The 19638-nt window shown below is 43.4% G+C and overlaps 1 protein-coding gene across 2 annotated transcripts in view; it reads right to left on the bottom strand.

Annotated features, from left to right (window-relative positions):
• Window positions 1-1284: 1284 nt before the first annotated feature.
• The window catches only part of GABRA5 (gamma-aminobutyric acid type A receptor subunit alpha5), a 111130-nt gene continuing 92776 nt past the window's right edge, over window positions 1285-19638 (bottom strand). For both annotated transcript variants that reach the window (XM_007526463.3, XM_060179250.1), the window contains 3 exons: window positions 15232-15384; window positions 10573-10784; window positions 1285-2256 (listed from right to left, as the gene is read on the bottom strand). In XM_007526463.3, the coding sequence (XP_007526525.2) occupies window positions 1954-2256; window positions 10573-10784; window positions 15232-15384 (668 nt within the window). In that variant the 3' untranslated portion in view covers window positions 1285-1953. The remainder of the gene's footprint in view (window positions 2257-10572; window positions 10785-15231; window positions 15385-19638) is intronic.

Raw genomic sequence — 19638 nt, forward strand, 5'->3', positions numbered from 1 at the left:
GCTATTGTTGGACAGGACACAGAGACATTGAGAGGAGGGGAAGACAGTGAGGGGGAGAGAAAGACAGACACCTACAAACCTGCTTCACCATTTGCGAAGCGAACCTCCCTGTAAGTCGGGGTCGGGAAGACTCAACTAGGATCCTTGCCCAGTCCTTGCACTTCATATTATGTGTGATTAACCTGGAGTGCTAGCACCGGGCCTCCTATGCTGTGGTTTTATTTAGTGTCTCTATCTAAAACAAATAACAAAAAACTAGTTAGAATTATGTGGTCAATTTGGACAAGTCTTGTTTTAGTACTGTTTGTTAGCAGTCATAATTGACCCTGTATAATTCCAGGGGATTCATAGAGGAAACAAAGTTTCCTTTGTACACTGTTCTCTTATACATCCTATTCCATACATAACATACATACATGCAGTTCCTCTACGTTTCAACTATAACATGTAAATGACTCCAAGGCTGGAATTTGCATCAGTCTTCACAAGCAGTAAATTAACGGATCAGTCAACTTGTGCACAGAGCAAACATTCATCTTGGTATCTCCATCCATTGAGAGCCACAGAAAACTGTGTCATTGTGTCATGGAGACTCGAGTGATGAGAAAGAAGGGTTTCTATCTCATTTCTTCCCTACATTCATCTCCAAGGAATTAGAATGGTACAGAGGTAAGCCACTAGATAAGTAAGAGTTCTTTTCCCAGCGAAAGAAATAGCATAGTAGTTATACAAATGACTTTCATGTCTGAGGCTCTAAACTCCCAGGTTCAGTCCCTGGCACCACCATAAACCAGAGTTGAGCAGTCCTCTGTTATAGAAAAGAAGAGAAGGGAAGGGGAGGGAAAGGATAGTTGTTTTTTTTTTAATATATCCTACTTAGGAAATTGGTCTACCAAAATAACTATTTTATAAAAACATGACATTTATCCACAATATCTGCTCAACTGTGTTTTTTTTTATTTTTAATGAACATTTAAAGTTCATATACAAAAGCTAACAGAGCAATAATTCAATCAGGAAATACGTACAAGGAAATAGAATGGAAAATAACTCAATTACAACTTCTTACCACTGAAGCACAACACACCAGCTGCAGCAAGGAGGTCAGTGGATTGGAAGGGGATGAAACAGATTCAATACCAACCTTGTCATCACACCAATGTTTGTTTTTCTTTTGTGGTCAGTGTTTGCTTGGTGGTGGGCAGTGGGGTTGGGGACAAATAAGGTTACACCAAACTATATATATATATATATATATATATATATATATATATATATATATATATATATATATATTTCTTTCCTCAGGGGATTTTTTTCCTGTTAATCTAACATACTGTGGGTTTCTGTTTATGAAATTTGTCTGCATAAATGTTGACCTATACTATTTCATAATGTAAGATCATGCAATACTCATCTAATTTTAGAACAATAAGAATTATCAAAGGCAATTCATTTTGTACATAAATGCCCACAGTCTCTCTCTTTTTTAATGGAAAAAAAGTGCTCTTGGTGATCTTTATTTCAAGTGAGAGTTGGTCAAGTAGAGTTGGTCAGTCATCACTTCCTAAAATATTTATCCACAGGGAAAATTTGAATGAAATGGTGTCTGAAGTATAAAAAACCTTGTTAGATAACACTAAGAACAGTTAAAAATATACTTATCTCATTTGTAAACTATTAATGTAAGTTACTGAGCATCTGAGTGTCAGAGCCATGGTCTTCCATTTTTCTAGAAAGTTGCTCCACTTTATCAACATGACAGCTTGGAAACATCTGACATTATATACAGAAACATCAAGGCAATATTATTTGTACATATTACTGAACATGCAAAAAAATTCCTGAAAGAGAGTGCCCCAGTAGGAAAGGTCCTTTCAAGTTCACTCTTGCCTGGGTATCATTTTTGCTGGAATATGGCTCTCTTAGAATTTGGGAGGGCAAAGAATTCCTTTACTTTGGTGAGGCAGGTCCTTTAATCACTGGCTCCCTGTTCAAATATGTGGCCCAGTAAACTAAGTTAAAAGTGCCAAACAAGACTGGAAATACAATTCGAGACATTTTATCAGTCTTGCTGATGCTGTTGTAAGTCTTTTTGTTTTCAGCTGTCTTCTCTTCAGGAGGTTTTACTGAGACTGAAGAAGCATTTGTGGTCCCTGCTGGGGTCTGTTCCTTTGGGATGTTTGGGGGGTGAGTCAGCTTCCCAGTAGTATAAGCATTTGTTGACTTATTCAGGATGAAGTCCCGCTCCTTTTTCTGCAAAAGAGGATAAAAATCTCATTTTTAAAACTTGCAAAGATTGGCTTGTCTCTCCCCTTTTTTAAAAAAAAAAATTCTCTTTTTGTTCAACAATTTGTTTGGCTTTGTATGTTAACTCTCTTTTCAGCCACCAGGTTCCAGATGCCGACCAGACTTCCCTGGACAGATGACCCCATCAATGTGTACTGGAGCTCCACTTCCTCAGAGCCCCACCCTACTAGGGAAAGAGAGAGGCAGACAGGGAGTATGGATCGACCAGTCAACACCCATGTTCAGCGGGGAAGCAATTACAGAAGCCAGACCTTCCACCCTCTGCAACCCACAAGGACCCTGGATCCATACTCCCAGAGAGATAGAGAATGGGGAGGCTATCAGGGGAGGGGGTGGGATGTGGAGATTGGGTTATGGGAATTGTGCGGAATTGTACCCCTCTTATTCTATGGTTTTGTTAATGTCTCCTTTCTTAAATAAATAATAAAAAAATTTCTCTTTTGACAAGACAGAGAGAAACTGAGAGGGGAAGGGAGATAAAGAAGGAGAAAGACAGACATCTGCAGACTTCGGCTCACTGCTCCGAAGTGTTCCTTCCACCTATAGGTGGGGAGTGGGTGCTAGAATCTAGGTCCTTGTACATGGTAATGTGTGCACTCAGCCACCCAACCCCAAGATGGCTTGTCTCTCTTTTTATTTTTATTTATTTATTTACTTACTTATTTATTTTTAAAGGTTTTTAAAAATTTATTTATTTTCCCTTTTGTTGACCTTTTTTATTGTTGTTGTAGTTATTATTGTTGTTGTTGTTGATGTCCTCATTGTTGGATAGGACAGAGAGAAATAGAGAGAGGAGGAGAAGGTGGAGAAGGGGGAGAAAGACACCTGCAGATTTGCTTCACTGCTTGTGAAGCGACTCCCCTGCATGTGAAGAGCTGGGGCTAGGACCGGGATCCTTGAGCTGGTCCTTGCGCTTTGTGCCATGTGCACTAAACCCACTGTGCTACTGCTGACTCCCTGTTTTTTTTTTTTTTTTCTTGCCTCCAGGGTTATAGCTGGATCTCAGTTCCTGCACTATGAATCCACTGTTCCTGGCAGCGTCTTTTATCCATTGCTATTGTTGTTAGATAGGATAGAAAGAAATCGAGAGAGGAAGGGAAGACAGGGGGGAGAGAAAGATAGACACCTGCAAACCTGCTTCACTGCTTGAGAAGCTACTCCCTACAGGTAGGGAACTGGGTGTTGTGACCCCAACAGGAGTTTGGTATTATTAGCATTTGAATGACGTCAGCCTGAGGTGGGACACACAGAGAAGGGAATGTATAAAAGCACAGGACTTGGAGCAGGTCATTCTTTTTGGCTGCTGCTTCATCTTGGCAGAGGTGCTCCAGGTATCCACCATGGCTACTTCTCCTGGGAACCGAACATGTGTGACCGCTAGCCGGTAAACTTTTAGACCCCTCTACAGCCATGAGCAACTTTCACCTCAGCTGATAATTGTTTATCTTATGGGACTAAACTTTGGATAACTATACTTAGACTTTATGGACCTAGCGTACTCTTAACCCCTGATGATAACTGCTTATTTTGTGTATCTAAATATATGTCCTATGCTTTTGTAATGCCCTAATAAACCTTGTATGTTTAAACCCGTACCCAGCTCCCCACTGTGAATCCTTTTACACACCCGCAATGCTCCCCCAAACCCCCTTTTAAGTTTAAATTATAATACTGAGGGCTCAAGTTGGGATCCTTATGCCAGTCCTCATGCCACTATATGCGCCACTGCCCAGCCACCCCTCCTCGACTTGTCTCTTAACAAAGAGATAGGGACTTACCAGCTTACCTTTGGGAGAGGGCTTCTGGCTCTGTTAAGGGATCTACTTAGGGAGCGATTCCTGGAGAGTGCTGGAAGTATCCTTCCAGCAAGCAAGCAATCCCTCCCCCTGCACCCTGCTCTGAAGAGGGGGTCACACTCTGGGATTCCTACATCCTATGCTGGTATCTCCACTTTCACCTAAGGCCATAAAATGTAGATGAATGCATATGTGCACACCTGAAGACAAATCCTAAAGTTAATCCTCTCAGAATATGTCTCAGCATCACTAGAACCTACCTAAAAGTAGGAGGAAAAGACTCTGGGGTGGGGAAGAGTGTTTAGGTCCTGGAATATGATGGTGGAGGAGGACCTAGGTAGGGGGTTAGATTGTTATGTGGAAAACTGAGAAATGTTTCACATTTACAAACTACTGTATTTTACTGTCAACTGTAAACCAGTATTACCCTGTGCCCCAAAAGTGTAGGATGGCCTTTCAAACTTTGCTGTTACTGTCCTTTCTGATGTATACATTAGAAAAGAAAGATGAATATAGGATGATGCTCTCACTCATGGGCAGAAATAAGAACAGATCTCATTCATGGGGTATTGCATCAATGCAAAGGACTCTGGGGAAGGAGGGCAGGGAGAAGGGTGAGGAATCAGGCTTTCAGGTCTGAGCACACTATGATGGACAAAATTTGGCATGACAGTATTTTGCAGACACCTATTTTGGTCAGATGAGAAATTGGACCCATGCACTAAATAACTGTACTGTAAACCACTAACCATTCCTCTCCCATACCCCTCCCCCAAAGTAATAAGACAAGGAAATTCAGGACTCTCTTGCTCTGTCACTCTTTTTCTTAATTTATTTATTCTCTTTTGTTGCCCTTGTTCTATTGTTGTCATCGTTGTTGGATAGGACAGAGAGAAATGGAGAGAGGAGGGGAGACAGAGAGGGGGTGAGAAAGATAAGACACCTGCAGACCTGCTTCACCACCTGTGAAGCGACTCCCCTGTAGGTGGGGAGCTGGGGGCTCGAACGGGGATCCTTATGCTGGTCCTTGTGCTTTGTGCCACCTGTGCGTAACCCACTGTGCTACAGCCCAACTCCCGCTCTGTCACTCTTAAGGGCCTGTTTCTATGCATGTATCTTCTTCTGTCTTTTTTTTTAAGATTTGAATTTATTTATTAGTGCATAGAGACAGAGGAATTGAGAGTGGAGAGGGAGATAGACAGGGAGAGAGACAGAGAAATCTGAAGCCCTACTTCACCACTTGTGAAGCTTTCTTTCTGTGAGGAACAGGACCTTGAGTCTGCATCCTTGAACACCATAATGTGTGCTTTTGCTTGTTTGTTTGCTTCCAGGGTTATCACTGGGGCTGGGTCCCTGCACTATGAATCCACTGCTCTTGGAAGCCATTTTTTTCCCTTTTGTTGCCCTTGTTGTTTATTGTTGTTGTTGTTATTGCTGTTGGACAAGACAGAGAGAAATTGAGAGAGGAGGGGAAGGCAGAGGGGGAGAGAAAGATAGACATCTGCTTTGCCATGTGTACTTAACCCACTGTGCTACTGCCCGGCCCCATAATGTGTGCTTTTAACCAGGTGCACCACCACCTGACCTCTCTTCTCTCTTTTCTGTCTCTGTGTTGCTTCAGTAAATTCCCATCTCACTGAAACTGATAGGTTTTCTTGGATTTCTCCATGTGGATATTTTTCTAGAACCCTACTGGTGGAGTATTAAGGGAACTCCTATGCCCTTTGACCCCCTCCTCTGCAACAGTTGTACTTCATTGTGGTCAACTTCTTTTCTCTACTGAGTCTACTTTCTCCCTCTGTGCTTTGACAAGGGTTCACTCCTACCTTGAACCCCACACTGTGGCCCATCATTTCCTTTTGGAGGGTCAAACCTGTAACGGTTGTGAGCACAGCCAGTTTTTTTTTTCCCCTCCACATTCCTTCTGTTTCAACAGTCAGCTTCTGGAGTCCTGGGACATAGCATAATGGTTATGCAAAAGACTTGTATTCCTGAGGCTCTGAGGCCCAGGTTCAACAGCTCATACTACTAATGAACATGAGGTGAGCAATGCTCTTGGGGAAATAAACAGCTCGTAGAGTTGGCTAACACTAGGCTTCTTAATTCATGTTCATTTCCTGTGTATTACAAACTGAAGTGCCCACCAGAATGATTTTTAGATGTCCTGAGGATTCTAGTTCATGGAGTCTTGCAGGCATAAGAGGATAAGGGGTAGGACCCCAGGATCCCTTCTATTGAATGACTTTTTCCCCCAGAGTATTCTTCAATTCTAGCTGAAGTGGTGCTGGGGACTGAACCTGGAACCTCTGGTGCCTCAGGCAAGTAAGAATTTTTTTTTTTTCACAATCATTCTGTCTTCCAAGCCACAGGGAATGACTCTTTCTCTCCTCTCTCTCTCTCTCTCATTCTCACCAGGGTTATTAATACAAACTACTCTTTCCTTCCTCTCTCTCTCTCTCTCTCTCTTTTTCTAAAGAACGACACTTGCTTCTGCTCCCAACCTGTAGTGGGGATGCTTCACAGGTGGTAAAGCAAGTCTGCAGCTGTCTCTCTTTCTCCCTACTGTTCTATCTCTCCATCCCTCTCAATTTTTCTCTGTTCTATCAAATAAAATGGAAGAAGAAAAAAGAATGACTCTCTTCTTTATTAATTTTTTATTTATTTTGGATAGAGACATAGAGATATTGAAAGTTGAGGTGGGAGATAGAGACACACACACACACAGAGAGAGAGAGAGAGAGAGAGAGAGAGAGAGAAAAAGACACCTACAATAAACCACTTGTGAAGTCTCCTTCCTGCAGCTGTGCAGAGGGAGTTTGAACCTGTATCAGCTTGAACAGTGCAACATGAGCACTCTACCAGATGTCCACCACCCAAATCCCTTTTGTTTTTCTTTTTATTTCTAGAGGGTGAGAAACTGAGAGAGATGCAAAGGGCTAGAGAGAGGTTGAATGAGAACAAAAGGAAGACACCTGCAGCTCTGCTTCATTGCTTGTGAAGCTTCCTCCTGAAAGTTATGAATGTAGTAATGGACCAGAACATAGGTCTCATCTAAGACAATCCATACTTGTGTGTGTGTATGTATATATTTATTTATTTATTTCATGTATTTGCTTCCTTTTTTTTTTGCCTCCAAGGTTACTGCTGGGGCTCAGTACCAGCACTACAAATGCACTGATCCTGGTGGCCATTTCCCCCCATTTTTTATTAGATAGGACAGAGAGAAATTGAGAGGGGAGGGGAAAGAACAACAACTGCAGATCTGCTTCATTACTCAGGATACATCGCCCCCTGCAGGTGGGGAGCAGGGGCTTGAACCTGGATCTCAGTGTATAGTGCTATGTGTGCTTAACCAGATGCGCCACTGCCCATCACATCCCCCCAATAAAAAGCCAGAGGGTCTGAAGGACCTGCAGGGATCAGAGTTTTGAACTGGAGTCCTTATACATGACAGTATGTGCACTCTACCAGGCACGCCTCCACCTGGCTCCCAACATTTAATCTCACTGCTCACTAAGATTTGCTGAGGTATATAGTACTTATTCCCAAAGATGGTCATTAGCTTTCGTTGGACAATTACACTACCTTCCTCTCCCTCTAAGTGCCCATGCAGATGTATGACAAGTAGCAACAAGCATTGATTGAAAACCAGGATGAGTCCATCTGACAATGTTTAGGGCTCTTCATGCCCCACTATTATCAACCCCACTAGCCCGGTTCACCTTCCTCCCTCACGTATATAAGCCTGATTACCTAGATCCATGCAGCAAACTCTCACTTGTTCTCCCATTTCAGACCTGGCCACCCAAGAGCTGGTGTCAGGAAGGACTCTTTCAAGAAACCTGCTTGTACCTCCCCTCAACAAACACCCTTCATGGCTCCCTCTGTTGGTTTGATCAAGTTCCCATGCTTTAGTCAAGAACTCCCATAATCTGAGGATGCCCTCCCTTGATACATGTTTTCCCACTAATCATCCACTATGTTCAGCTCACAACTGTTCCCTTTACACCCACACCTAAGGTTCCTGCTTTATAAAGCACTCCTTTTTCCTCAGGAAGACCTATGATATGTCCCTCTAGACTTTTTTCCATCTTAGAGGGATAGACTGGGGCTTGGTAGGGGGCTCAGTTCAGAACAGTCACTCAGGACAGGTCAAGTCAGAATTTCTGGTGCTGAATATTAAGGGAAACAGCAGTATTAAATTAAAAACAAACAAATAAACTAAGCATGGCTGTTTTTTTGTTTTGTTTGTTTTTTGCCTCCAAGAGCTGGCGCTATGAATCCACTCCTCCTGGAGGTCATTTTTTCCATTTCCTTGAATACTACAAAGAGAAACTAAGAGAGGAAGAGGAAAGAGAGAGAGAGAGAGAGAGAGATACCTGCAAACCTGCTTCACTGCTAGTGAAGTATTCCCCTGCAGGTGGGGAGCAGGGGATTCCAACCTGGGTCCTTATGTGGGTCCTTGAACTTAGTACTATGTGCTTTTAAATGGGTATGTCACTGCCTGGCCCTGCAAAGGCCGTCATATATATATATATATCTTAGTGAAAGAGACACAGAGAATGACCTCTGTTCTGGCTGACTGTGGTGCTGGGGAACTGAACCTCGGACCTCAGAGCCTCAGGCATGGAAGACTTTTGCATAACCATTATGCTGTCACCCTAATCCCTCATGGGCTGTCTTAAAGGAGACAAAGTTCATTGTCTACAGAGACCAGTGTTCTGGATGTGTCATTACTGGTATGTAGGTCTGCTTGGGAGATTAGGACATAGAAATCAGTTTTCTCTAACATCTTCCAGAACTCCCTCCAAACTGTTTTTTTTTTAATTTTTAAACAATTATTTATTTATTTATTCCCTATTGTTACCGTAGTTGTTTTATTGTTGTAGTTATTATTGTTGTCATCATTGTTGGATAGGACAGAGAGAAATGGAGAGAAGAGGGGAAGACAGAGGGGGAGAGAAAGATAGACACCTGCAGACCTGCTTCACTGCCTGTGAAGCGACTCCCCTGCAGGTGGGGAGCCGGGGGGGTAGAACTGGGGTCCATATGGTGGTCCTTGAGCTTTGCGCCACGTGCGCTTAACCCGCTGCACTACCACCCAACTCCACCAAGCTGTTTTTTTTCAAAAGATAGATTAAGCTTTATTTTCCCTAATGACTCTGGGCAATTCTTCACTCAGAGAAAAGGATTTGCTTATTTGTTTAATGCCTGGTATAATTAGCAGTCTGTCATGTACTGTTCCATTTTCTGTTCAATATACATTATTCTCATCTCCCCACAGACATCGTTCAGCTCGGAATTTTGCACAACCGTTTTTCTTTAAATAGTAATTAGGTGGAAGCACCAGTCAACCTCCAAGTACCCAACAGTTAATTGCTTTAAACAGAGTAGTGATTTTTATAATAATTCATGTGCACCATTAAAAGAAGTCATTTCAGGGCCAGGTTGTGGCACACCTGGTTGAGCACACGTTACAGTGCACAAGGACCCAGGTTCGAGCCCTTGGTCCCCATCTGCAGGAGGAAAGCTTCACAAGTGGTGAAACAGGGCTGCAGGTGTCTGTCTCTCTCCCTCTCTATCCCCCCCTTCCTCTCAATTTCTGACTGTCTCTATCCAACAAATAAATAAAAGATAAAATTTTTAAAAAAAATATTTGAAAAAAATACTTATTAAAAAAAAAGAAGTCATTTCATCTTGTCAGTGGAAATGGGGATGTTTTACTGACATGATGCTTTCAATATGTAGCATGTTACCTTCATGACGTTACAGCCACTTCATAGAAGGTGCAAAAGGTTGAGAAAAAGAACGGATTCATAACTGAACAGACAGGAGGTACTTTTGCAAAATAATGAGCCTGAATATAAGCAAGTCCAAAACTATTCACAGATCATCACTCCCAGAGCTTAAACAAAGTTAGCTATTCAAAATAAAATCTGCTTTTTTTTTTTCCTTATATGGGCCTTCTGTCTGAATGATCCCACCGTTCCCAGTGGATAAGTTCTTTCCCCTTTTCAGTTTTAGTTAGAATGAGAGAGAGATAGAGAAAGGAGAGAAGTGCTATAGCACTTCTCTACACTTTAGGGATCACCATCTTGGTGTTATACATGCTGCTCTCATGTGGTTCCTAGGCTAAAACCCAGGTTCTTGCACATGGGAATGACTAGTTTCTGCTGGGTGAACTATCTCCTATTGCCTAACTATTTATTTATTTATTTATTTATTTATTTATTTATTTATTTATTTTTTAATGATAAATTATACTCAAACTTCAAATCCAGTAAATAAAATATGACCTGTTTAAAGTGAGGCTTTGTATGGACCTTGACTATAAGGAAAGGGTTATAGCAAGGGAGGGGGTTGTGGGAGTGGGAGGAACATCTAAATTTCCATTTGAACCTGACACTGATTTTTTGATTTTTTTTTTCTATTTTCCCTAGAGTAAAGAAAAAATTTATAACAGTACCTTGAACTTGGCTGCTTCCAAGGCCTTCTTGCCATCCCAGGCCCAGCCTCTTTTTGTGAAATAGTTGACAGTGGCAAACTCAATCAGCGCTGAGAAGACGAAAGCATAGCACACAGCTATGAACCAGTCCATGGCGGTGGCATAAGCCACTTTGGGGAGAGAGTTCCGGGCACTGATACTGAGGGTTGTCATGGTCAGCACTGTGGTCACTCCTGTAGTTGTCAATGATGGCAGGCAGTTTGGAGAACAGAAACAAAGATCAGCGCCTGGACTCCACTATAATACCCATACACTGACCAAAATGGGAAAGGCCATTTTCACTCCCAGTCTGAACCTCCCTCTCTGTGGTTTTCAAAACATCTAACACAACATTTAAAATCAAGCTAACCAAAAGAAATCAGATTTATACTCTAGAATTTAAAGTGAGAGGGGGAAGGAACTTGGTTCTGGTTTGTACACTTATCCTAATGACTTTCCCACTGTTCTGAACTGAATCTAGAATACAGCCATCCCCAAAAGGTGTGTAAAGTATGTGACATTCCTTCCTGACACTGGGCAAAATCTCACTGAGAAAGGGCAGCACACTCACATTGTACCCAGTGTGGTAATTTTTAAAAAGATTTTATTTTTATTATTTATTTATATTTATTATTATTATTACTATTATTATTATTTTACCAGAGCACTGCTCAGCTCTGGCTTATAGTGGTGCAGGAGATTGACCTTGGGACTTTGGAGCCTCAGGCATGAGAGTCTGTTTGCATGACTATTATGTTATCTACCCCTGACCACATTTCATTCATTTATTTATTGGATAGAGACAGAGGGAAAAATGGATAGAGAGGAGGGAGCTAGAGATGGGAAGAGACACCTGCAGTACTGCTTCATGATGCTTTGCCCCTGCAGGAGGGGACTGCGGGTTTGATTCTAACCTGTGCATTCTACCTGATATGCCACTCCCTCTCCAGGGGGAATATTCCACAGAGATTTACTGTGCCATTTTGAAAGTATGCTGCTCAGGACTGATTAATGAGAAAGACTTGCCCAGTACCCAACCTGAAACAGTCAGGAGTCACATTCACAACTGAAGTCATGAGTCTGAGTCTGGTGCCTCACTCACTCTGTGAGAGATCAGTGTTTCTACACAAGGATGTCCTGGGACATCTGATGTGGCTTCTAAGGGTATATTGTAGTGGCCACACAGCAGGACTGGGCACCTTGAAGGGGATATCCTCCTAAGCCTGACATATTAGGAGCCACCTACAAGGTGCCAGGTTCCACCCGAAGTCATTTCCAGATGTGTTACTGTACCTATTTTGCTGGTGGAGAGTTTAGACATCTCGAAGTATTTACAGGTGTATCCCAAATCTAGTATTGCCAAGCAGCTGGCAAATGAGAACTCATATTCAGATGCAGGTTTGTAGAACCCTTACCATCCCTCACAGTTTGCACTGTTAACCAGGCCATCATTCTTCCTACATTTTGTCTGCATAAAGGTGCACTGCATACATCTAGCTGTTGTCATTGAATTGTGTTCCCCTCCAAACCTGTATATTGATTCAAGCTCCCATAACCTCAGATATGATCTTACTTCAAAAATAAGTCTCTACAGAAATAATTATATTGAAGTGACATCATTAAGGTATCATCAAATTCAATGTGGCTCACACATTTACAAGAAAACACTATGTGAAAGCTGGAATCATGCTGCAACGAAATAAGGAACTACTGGAAACCATATAGTACTAAGCGCGAGGATACATGCCAAGATCTGGGTTCAAACCTCTACTCCCCACCTGCAAGGGGATGCTTCATGAGCAGTGAAGCATGTCTGTAGGTGTCTATCTTTCTCTCTATCTCCCCCTCTTCTGTTAATTTCTCTCTATGGAATGAAAAAAAAAGGCTGCCAAAAGTAGAGCAGTGGAATTTTAGTACCAGCACTGAGCCCCAGTGACTAGAGACAACAAAAAGAGAAGTGGTGTAAATGACATTGCAGCCATAAAATGACACAATATTTTATTTTGCAACAACATGGAAGTAATTATGTGAAATAGAGTAAGTCTGGAAGAGAAAGAAATAACTACCAGATGGTTTCATTCATATTGGGATATCAAAGAAAATGCAATAGGAACACACAGACACACACACACCAAAAACACTTCCTAAATTTTGACAAAAAAAAAAATGGTGTTTACCAAAGAGCAAGTGGAAGAGAGTGGGAGGCATAGACACTCCCAGTAAGTAACACTAGATATAAACTTCTAGTGTGTCATTTGTATTAGGATGTAGTCATGAAGATTCTTCATAAATGTGTCATGAAACCTGCTTCCTTTCTCCTATTAACCTTGCAGATAATATGTTTGTTGTTTGTTCATCCAACCCAGAGGGAAGGAAGAATTTTCCCCTTTGACCCTGACAGTATTGAACATGCATGATTTAGCTATCATATCACATACAACAAATGGATCGTCACTTGGTGCTTTAAGTCTTAAGTAGCATACATATTTCTACAGCTTAGTTTATTTTTCAAGAGAGCAGAACCTATGTGACTCAAGGGATCAAGCTCCCGTGTCACATATGGAAGTTCTGGCCACAGGCATAAATATTTTAAAGAAAACAGCCTACTAAGGCCAGGTGGTGGCACATAGTGCACAAGGACCCAGCTTCACGTCCCTGGTTCCCACCTGTAGGAACAAAACTTCACGAGTGGTGAAGCAAGGCTGTAGGTCTCTCTCTCTCTCTCTCTTTCTCTCTCTCTTTACCTCTCTGTTGGTCTGCTTCTAAATTCTGCTTCTAAGACCCCTTCTGTTTCATTGGTTTAATCCTCCCTGCTTAACACTATATTCTATTTACATAACCACTGTTAACTAAGCACCGCCCTACCTCCTGGGCACTGGTTTAATCCTCACTATTTTGTAGGCTTTTTCCTTCTCCCCACCCCCTATCCTACCTACATCCTCTTCGGACCTGACACTTCTGCCTCAGGACAGGATTGTGATTAGAGATAGCTTAGATTGCACTGCGTTCCACATGAATAAAGACTGAACTGCGTACCACTCAGCCATGAGCCCCTGGTCATCTCTCTCTCCCGCCTGCGAAGCTAGCCCAGCACCTCTCTATCTCCTCTTCCTCTCCTCTGTCTCTATCCAATAAGTAAATGAGGATGGAGTCAAGATGGCAGCTTGGAAACAACACCTGGTGTGAGCTCCAAAAGGAAGTAGTTTTCAACCTGGGATTCTCGGGGGAGGCCACCAGGTTCCAGATGCTAGCACGATGCCAACCAGAATTCCCTGGACAGATGACTCCACCAATGTGTCCTGGAGCTCCACTTCCCCAGAGCTCTGCCCCACTAGGGAAAGAGAGAGACAGGGTGGGAGTATGGACCCACCTGCCAATGCCCACGTTCAGTGGGGAAGCAATTACAGAAGCCAGACCTTCCACCTATATCCCATAATGACCCTGGTCCATACTCCCAGAGGGATAAAGACTAGGAAAGCTATCTGGAGAAGGGATAGAATATGGAGTTCTGGTGGTGGAAATTGTGTGGATTTGTGCCCCTCTTATCCTATGGTTCTGTCAGTGTTTCCTCGTTACTAATAAAAAACAAAAAAGAGATTAAAATAAGTAAATAAATAATAAAAATTTTTTTAAAGGTTGCTGTTGTTTGAGAAAAAAAAGAATACTGTCTACGGAAGTACAAAGTATTACTTTCTGATAACTATAAAAACACAAAACTGAAACTTTAAAGAAGACAGATGTGCTGGCAACTTCAGAATTTTTAAAGGGTCTTTGGCCCCAAAACAATGATCACATAGACCATGCATGATTCCAGAACTTTCCCTCCTTCAGAGAGTAATCTTCTATCTTAAACCCCAACACTGAATTTTTTCTTTTTTTCTCCAGGGTTATTGCTGGAGCTCGGTGCCTGCACTATGAATCCACTGCTCCTGGAGGCCTTTCTTTCCCCTTTTGTTGCAGTTATTATTGTTGTTATTGATGTCATTGTTGTTGGATAGGACAAAGAGAAATAGAGAAGGGAATGGCAGAGAGGAGGAGAGAAAGATAGACACCTGCAGACCTGCTTCACCGCTTGCGAAGCGATGCCCCTTCAGGTGGGGAGCCAGGGGCTCAAACCGGGATCCTCACACTGGTCCCAGCTCTTAGCGCCATGTGCGCTTAACCCATTGCGCTACCACCCAACTTCTTACACTTAATTCTTTCTTTTTATTTATTTATTTATTTCCCCTTTTGTTGCCCTTGTTGTCTTTTTATTGTTGTTGTAGTTATTGTTGTTATTGATGTCATCGTTGTTTGATAAGACAGAAAGAAATGGAGAGAGGAGGGAAAACAGAGACTGGGAGAGAAAAACAAATACCTGCAGACCTGTTTCGCCACCTGTGAAGCGACTCCCCTGCAGGTGGGGAGGGGGGCTCGAGCCGGGATCCTTGCGCCCGTCCTTGTGCTTTGTGCCACATGCGCTTAACCCGCTGTGCTACCGCCAGACTTCCGTACACTGAATTCTTAACTAACTGCTCCATTTGATTGTAATCTCCAGATTACAGAACAGATAGGCAGCACCAAAAGGTCAGAGGCTGTTGTTTAGGGATGGTTAGAAGCAGACACAACTCTGGTGTCCAGGCCTGGCCTGGGGACACTTACCAAATACTGTCCTGGCTGGGACAGATTCTCGGTTCAGCCAAAAAGACACCTGTGACAAGATGACGGTCATTATGCATGGAAGGTAGGTCTGAATGACAAAGTAACCAATCTTCCTTTTTAGATGAAAGTGAGCAGTCATGATGGTGTATTCCCCTGCAATGGAGCATGGGAAAGCAATTAACATCTGATGTTCATATTTTAGTGATTTCTGTCCCCTGGGTCAGAGGAGGTACTGGGAAATTTACTTCCTTCCCCTTCCCCAATGGACCAGTATTTCTTTGTACCTGTTGAGTGGAGTAAAAAAGAGAGGAGGATGCTTGAATTTCATAAAGGTAATTTTCTGAATCTTTTAGCCCAGTCTTTGAAGAAACTTTGCTGACAGATGTTTTTATCCCCCTGACCACTGGGGGGAAATCAGATTTGTGTGTTTTCCCTAATCCCAGGTCACAATCTGTGCTCCTCACATCCCCTGCTGCTACTGCTATTAGAATTCCAGGATTTAGCTTCTCCAGACATAATGTGGGTCATCAGAGCCTCACTGTGGGTGGACAATATCCTTCCTATTTCTAGCTGAGGAAGAAGGTTGGAAGGAGCAGGGATCATCACGCTGGACAGGCTTCACACTCAGCAAGGAGAAGCTTCCCAGGGCAACGGACAAGCAGCTCCCCTTGTACCCTATCAACAGAGAGACAAGTGTCTTCTATACTCTGGGGACAAGGACATTCTGTGACGATGCCCCAGTGCCTTTTGTGGATCTGCTTGGCTATGTGGGAGGCACGTGGAGATCTCCCTTTCATCGCCGAGAATGACGCAGTACTGATAGTGAACTGGTAAGAGAATCAGCAGCTCAGGTGTGATGGGGGAAAGAATGGGAGATGTTGGGGGGTTCTTGAGGGTGGAGATTTCCTTGGATCCTTGAATCTGCATCTCTTTAGGGAGATGGAGAGAATGTTCTGGGATTTAGAGACAAATTCCAACTGATCCAAAGAGCAGAGTTCCTTGATGAAACTGTAGAGTTTAAGTGCCATGACTGGAGAACCAGGCTAACCTGTGGGGAGAGAAGCTGTACCCCTGTTCCCCAAACTCCAATGTAGAGCCCAGATGGGGTCACCTATTTGGGAGGTGGTCTTTTGGCTGCTTATGCAGAGTACTGGTATGTCTGAGGCTGGAGACAGTCCCAATGCTTGATATTGGAAGCAGAGCCAAGAGCTTAGTGAGGCCAGCTGCAGTCATGTCCCTAGGTACCGTACCTTCCTCACAACATACCGTACACAGGAGACAGAAAAAAAAAAACCGAGAACACGTGATTACATCTCTGACCGCAAAGGAGACCCCACTTCTCAGCTGTGCCTTTAGACACATAAGCAGTGCATATCACCCTTGCCCACAGTCCCAAGGTAAGTGAGAGTAAATGACAGAAGCTTGGGGCTCCATGGAAAGAGAAAGAATCAGGGATAGAGGAGGGGAAGCTTTACCAATAAGGATTGGGTCTTCTATTTTTCTTATCTTTATTTATTTATTGGATAGAGATAGCCAGAAATTGAGAGGGGGGGGGATAGAAAGACAGAGAGAGACCTGCAGCACTGCTTTACCACTCGTGAAGCTTTCCTCCTACAGGTGGGGACCATAACTTGAACCTGGGTCCTTGTGTCATAACCATGTAATACATGCATTCAACCAAGTGCACCACCACCTGGCCCCTAGGACTGGGTCTTCTTAGCCATCTGATCTGACTGCCCTTTACATCTGAGAAGTAGTGAAATGTCCTTCCTTTATACCTTTATATCTTGTGATTGAGTTTGGAATTATTCTCCAAATTTTCATTTCTTTGTATTATTCTCATTAAGCTACATTTTTCACCTGGGGGTAGCAATATCAGGTAATTTTTTTTTTCCTCCAGGGTTATTGCTGGGCTTGGTGCCTGCACCATGAATCCACCGCTCCTGGAGGCCATTTTTTCCCCTTTTTGTTGCCCTAGTTGTTGCAGCCTCGTTGCGGTTATTATTGCCTTTGTTGACGTTGCTTTGTTGTTGGATAGGACAGAGAGAAATGGAGAGAGGAGGGGAAGACAGAGAGAGAGGGGAGAGAAAGATAGACACCTGCAGACCTGCTTCACCGCCCGTGAAGCGACTCCCCTGCAGGTGGGGAGCCGGGGCTTGAACAGGGATCCTTACGCCGGTCCCTGAGCTTTGCGCCATGTGCGCTTAACCCACTGCGGCACCGCACGACTCCCGTAATTTTGTTTTAATACTTATTTACTTATTCCCTCTTGTTGCCCTTGTTGTTTTATTGTTGTAGTTATTGATGTCGTTGTTGTTGTTGGATAGGACAGAGAAATGGAGAGATGGGGGGAAGACAGAGGGGGAGAGAAAGACACCTACAGACCTGCTTCACCGCTTGTGAAGTGACTCCCCTGCAGGTGGGGAGCCAGGGGCTCAAGCAGGATCCTTGCGCTTTGTGCCACCTACACTTAACTCGCTGCGCTACCACCTGACTCCCCAGGTAATCTTTAAAACAGAAAGACCACCTCTTCAGAGTGAAACAGGGGCAGAAGCTAAGTTAAGAATTTTTTAATTTATTTTTTTTTATTGCCTCTAGGATTTTCTCTGGGGTTCAGTGCCTGCACAACCAATCCATTGATCCCAGGGGCCACTTTCTACTTTATTTCTTTCTTTATTTAATAGGACAGATAAACAATTAAGAAGGGGAGGGGATGTAGGGAGAGAGAGACACCTGCAGTATCACTTCATCAATTGTGATGCTTCTCCCTCGCAGGTGGGCACAGGTGCTTGAATCTGGGTCCTTGTTCATGGTGACATGTATACTCAAGCAGGAGCACCAGTTCCTGGCCATTAAGGATCTTTAAAATAACTATATGAATAAAACTTACAGCTTTAAAGAACTATTTGAGAAAACATAGCAGTCTCAATTAGCATCAAATTCTTTATTTTTTTACCATCAGAGTTGTCTCTGGGGCTTGGTGCCTGTACTATGAACCCACCATTTCTGGGCATTTTTTCCCCTTTTTCTTTCCTTTTGATATAGAGAAGGGAGGTTTCAAGAGAAAGAGAGCCACCTGCAACACTGCTCCCCCAACTTGTGATGCTTCCCCAATTCCAGGTACAAATGGGAGGCTTGAACCTGAGTCTCTGAGCATGGTAAAGTGTGTGTTTTACATGATTTACCACAGCCTGGTCCCAAGCATCATAATTATTTACCTGAAAATTTGCCAACAACCTTATTCACTTTTACTTGTTCAGTTTCACACCAGCCAATCTTACTTGTTCTCATAATATTACACCTACTTCCTCTTCTTTTCCCTTTAGTGTGATGACCATAGTATAATCCGGTTTTCCTAGTCCTCCCTGGCTCTCTCCCGTCTCCCCCGGAATGCCCATAGTGGTTCCAGGGGCTGGTTTGGAGCACCTGTGTGCATGGCTGTGGCACTCAATGCTCATTTGGGCTTTCTGCTAGCTCAGAATGTGGCTTTGGGGTCAGAGCAACACTAGCCAGAGCTCCCAGTGTGGGCATCTGGGGGAAGCTTTAGACCTTGTGCTGTCTTTAGGACACATCCCTTCCCTCAGAACACTTTTCTACAATGTGGAAACTTTGGAGCCCTGAAATCCCCTCCCCATTCATAGCCTGCACATGACCCTGATGGCCAGGGCTAGGCTCCATGACACACTTGGCAGGCTCAAGATGGTAAAAACATTTTGTTCCTTTTGTATCCTGCCCAGAATACCTAGACCAATTTCTGGTATTGCCATCCGGAGTAGTGGAGGTAGGCAGGCACTGAGTCCCAGTAATAACCCTGGTTACAAAAGAAAGAGAGGAGACCCATCCAAAAAGACCTGTGTATGCCTATGTTCAATTTGCAATATTCAAAACTTGGAAGCAACCCTGGTGTCCAACAACAGATGAGTGGCTGAGTAAGTTGTGGATATACACACATACACACACACACACACACACACACACACACACACACACACACACACACACAATGGAATACTACTCAGCTATTAAAAATAGCGCAGTGGGTTAAGCGCACGTGGCGCAAAGCGCAGGGACCGGCGTAAGGATCCCGGTTCGAGCCCCCGGCTCCCCACCTGCAGGGGAGTCGCTTCACGGGCGGTGAAGCAGGTCTGCAGGTGTCTATCTTTCTCTCCCCCTCTCTGTCTTCCCCTCCTCTCTCCATTTCTCTCTGTCCTATCCAACAACAAAGCAACGTCAACAATGGCAATAATAACCACAACGAGGCGGCAACAAAAAGGGGGAAAAATGGCCTCCAGGAGCAGAGGATTCATGGTGCAGGCACCAAGCCCAGCAATAACCCTGGAGGGGAAAAAAATAATAATAATAATAATAAAAAAATAGTGAATTCACCTTCTTCATCTCATCTTGGAT

Source organism: Erinaceus europaeus, chromosome 20 (genome assembly GCF_950295315.1).
Source record: "Erinaceus europaeus chromosome 20, mEriEur2.1, whole genome shotgun sequence".
NCBI lineage: Eukaryota > Metazoa > Chordata > Mammalia > Eulipotyphla > Erinaceidae > Erinaceus > Erinaceus europaeus.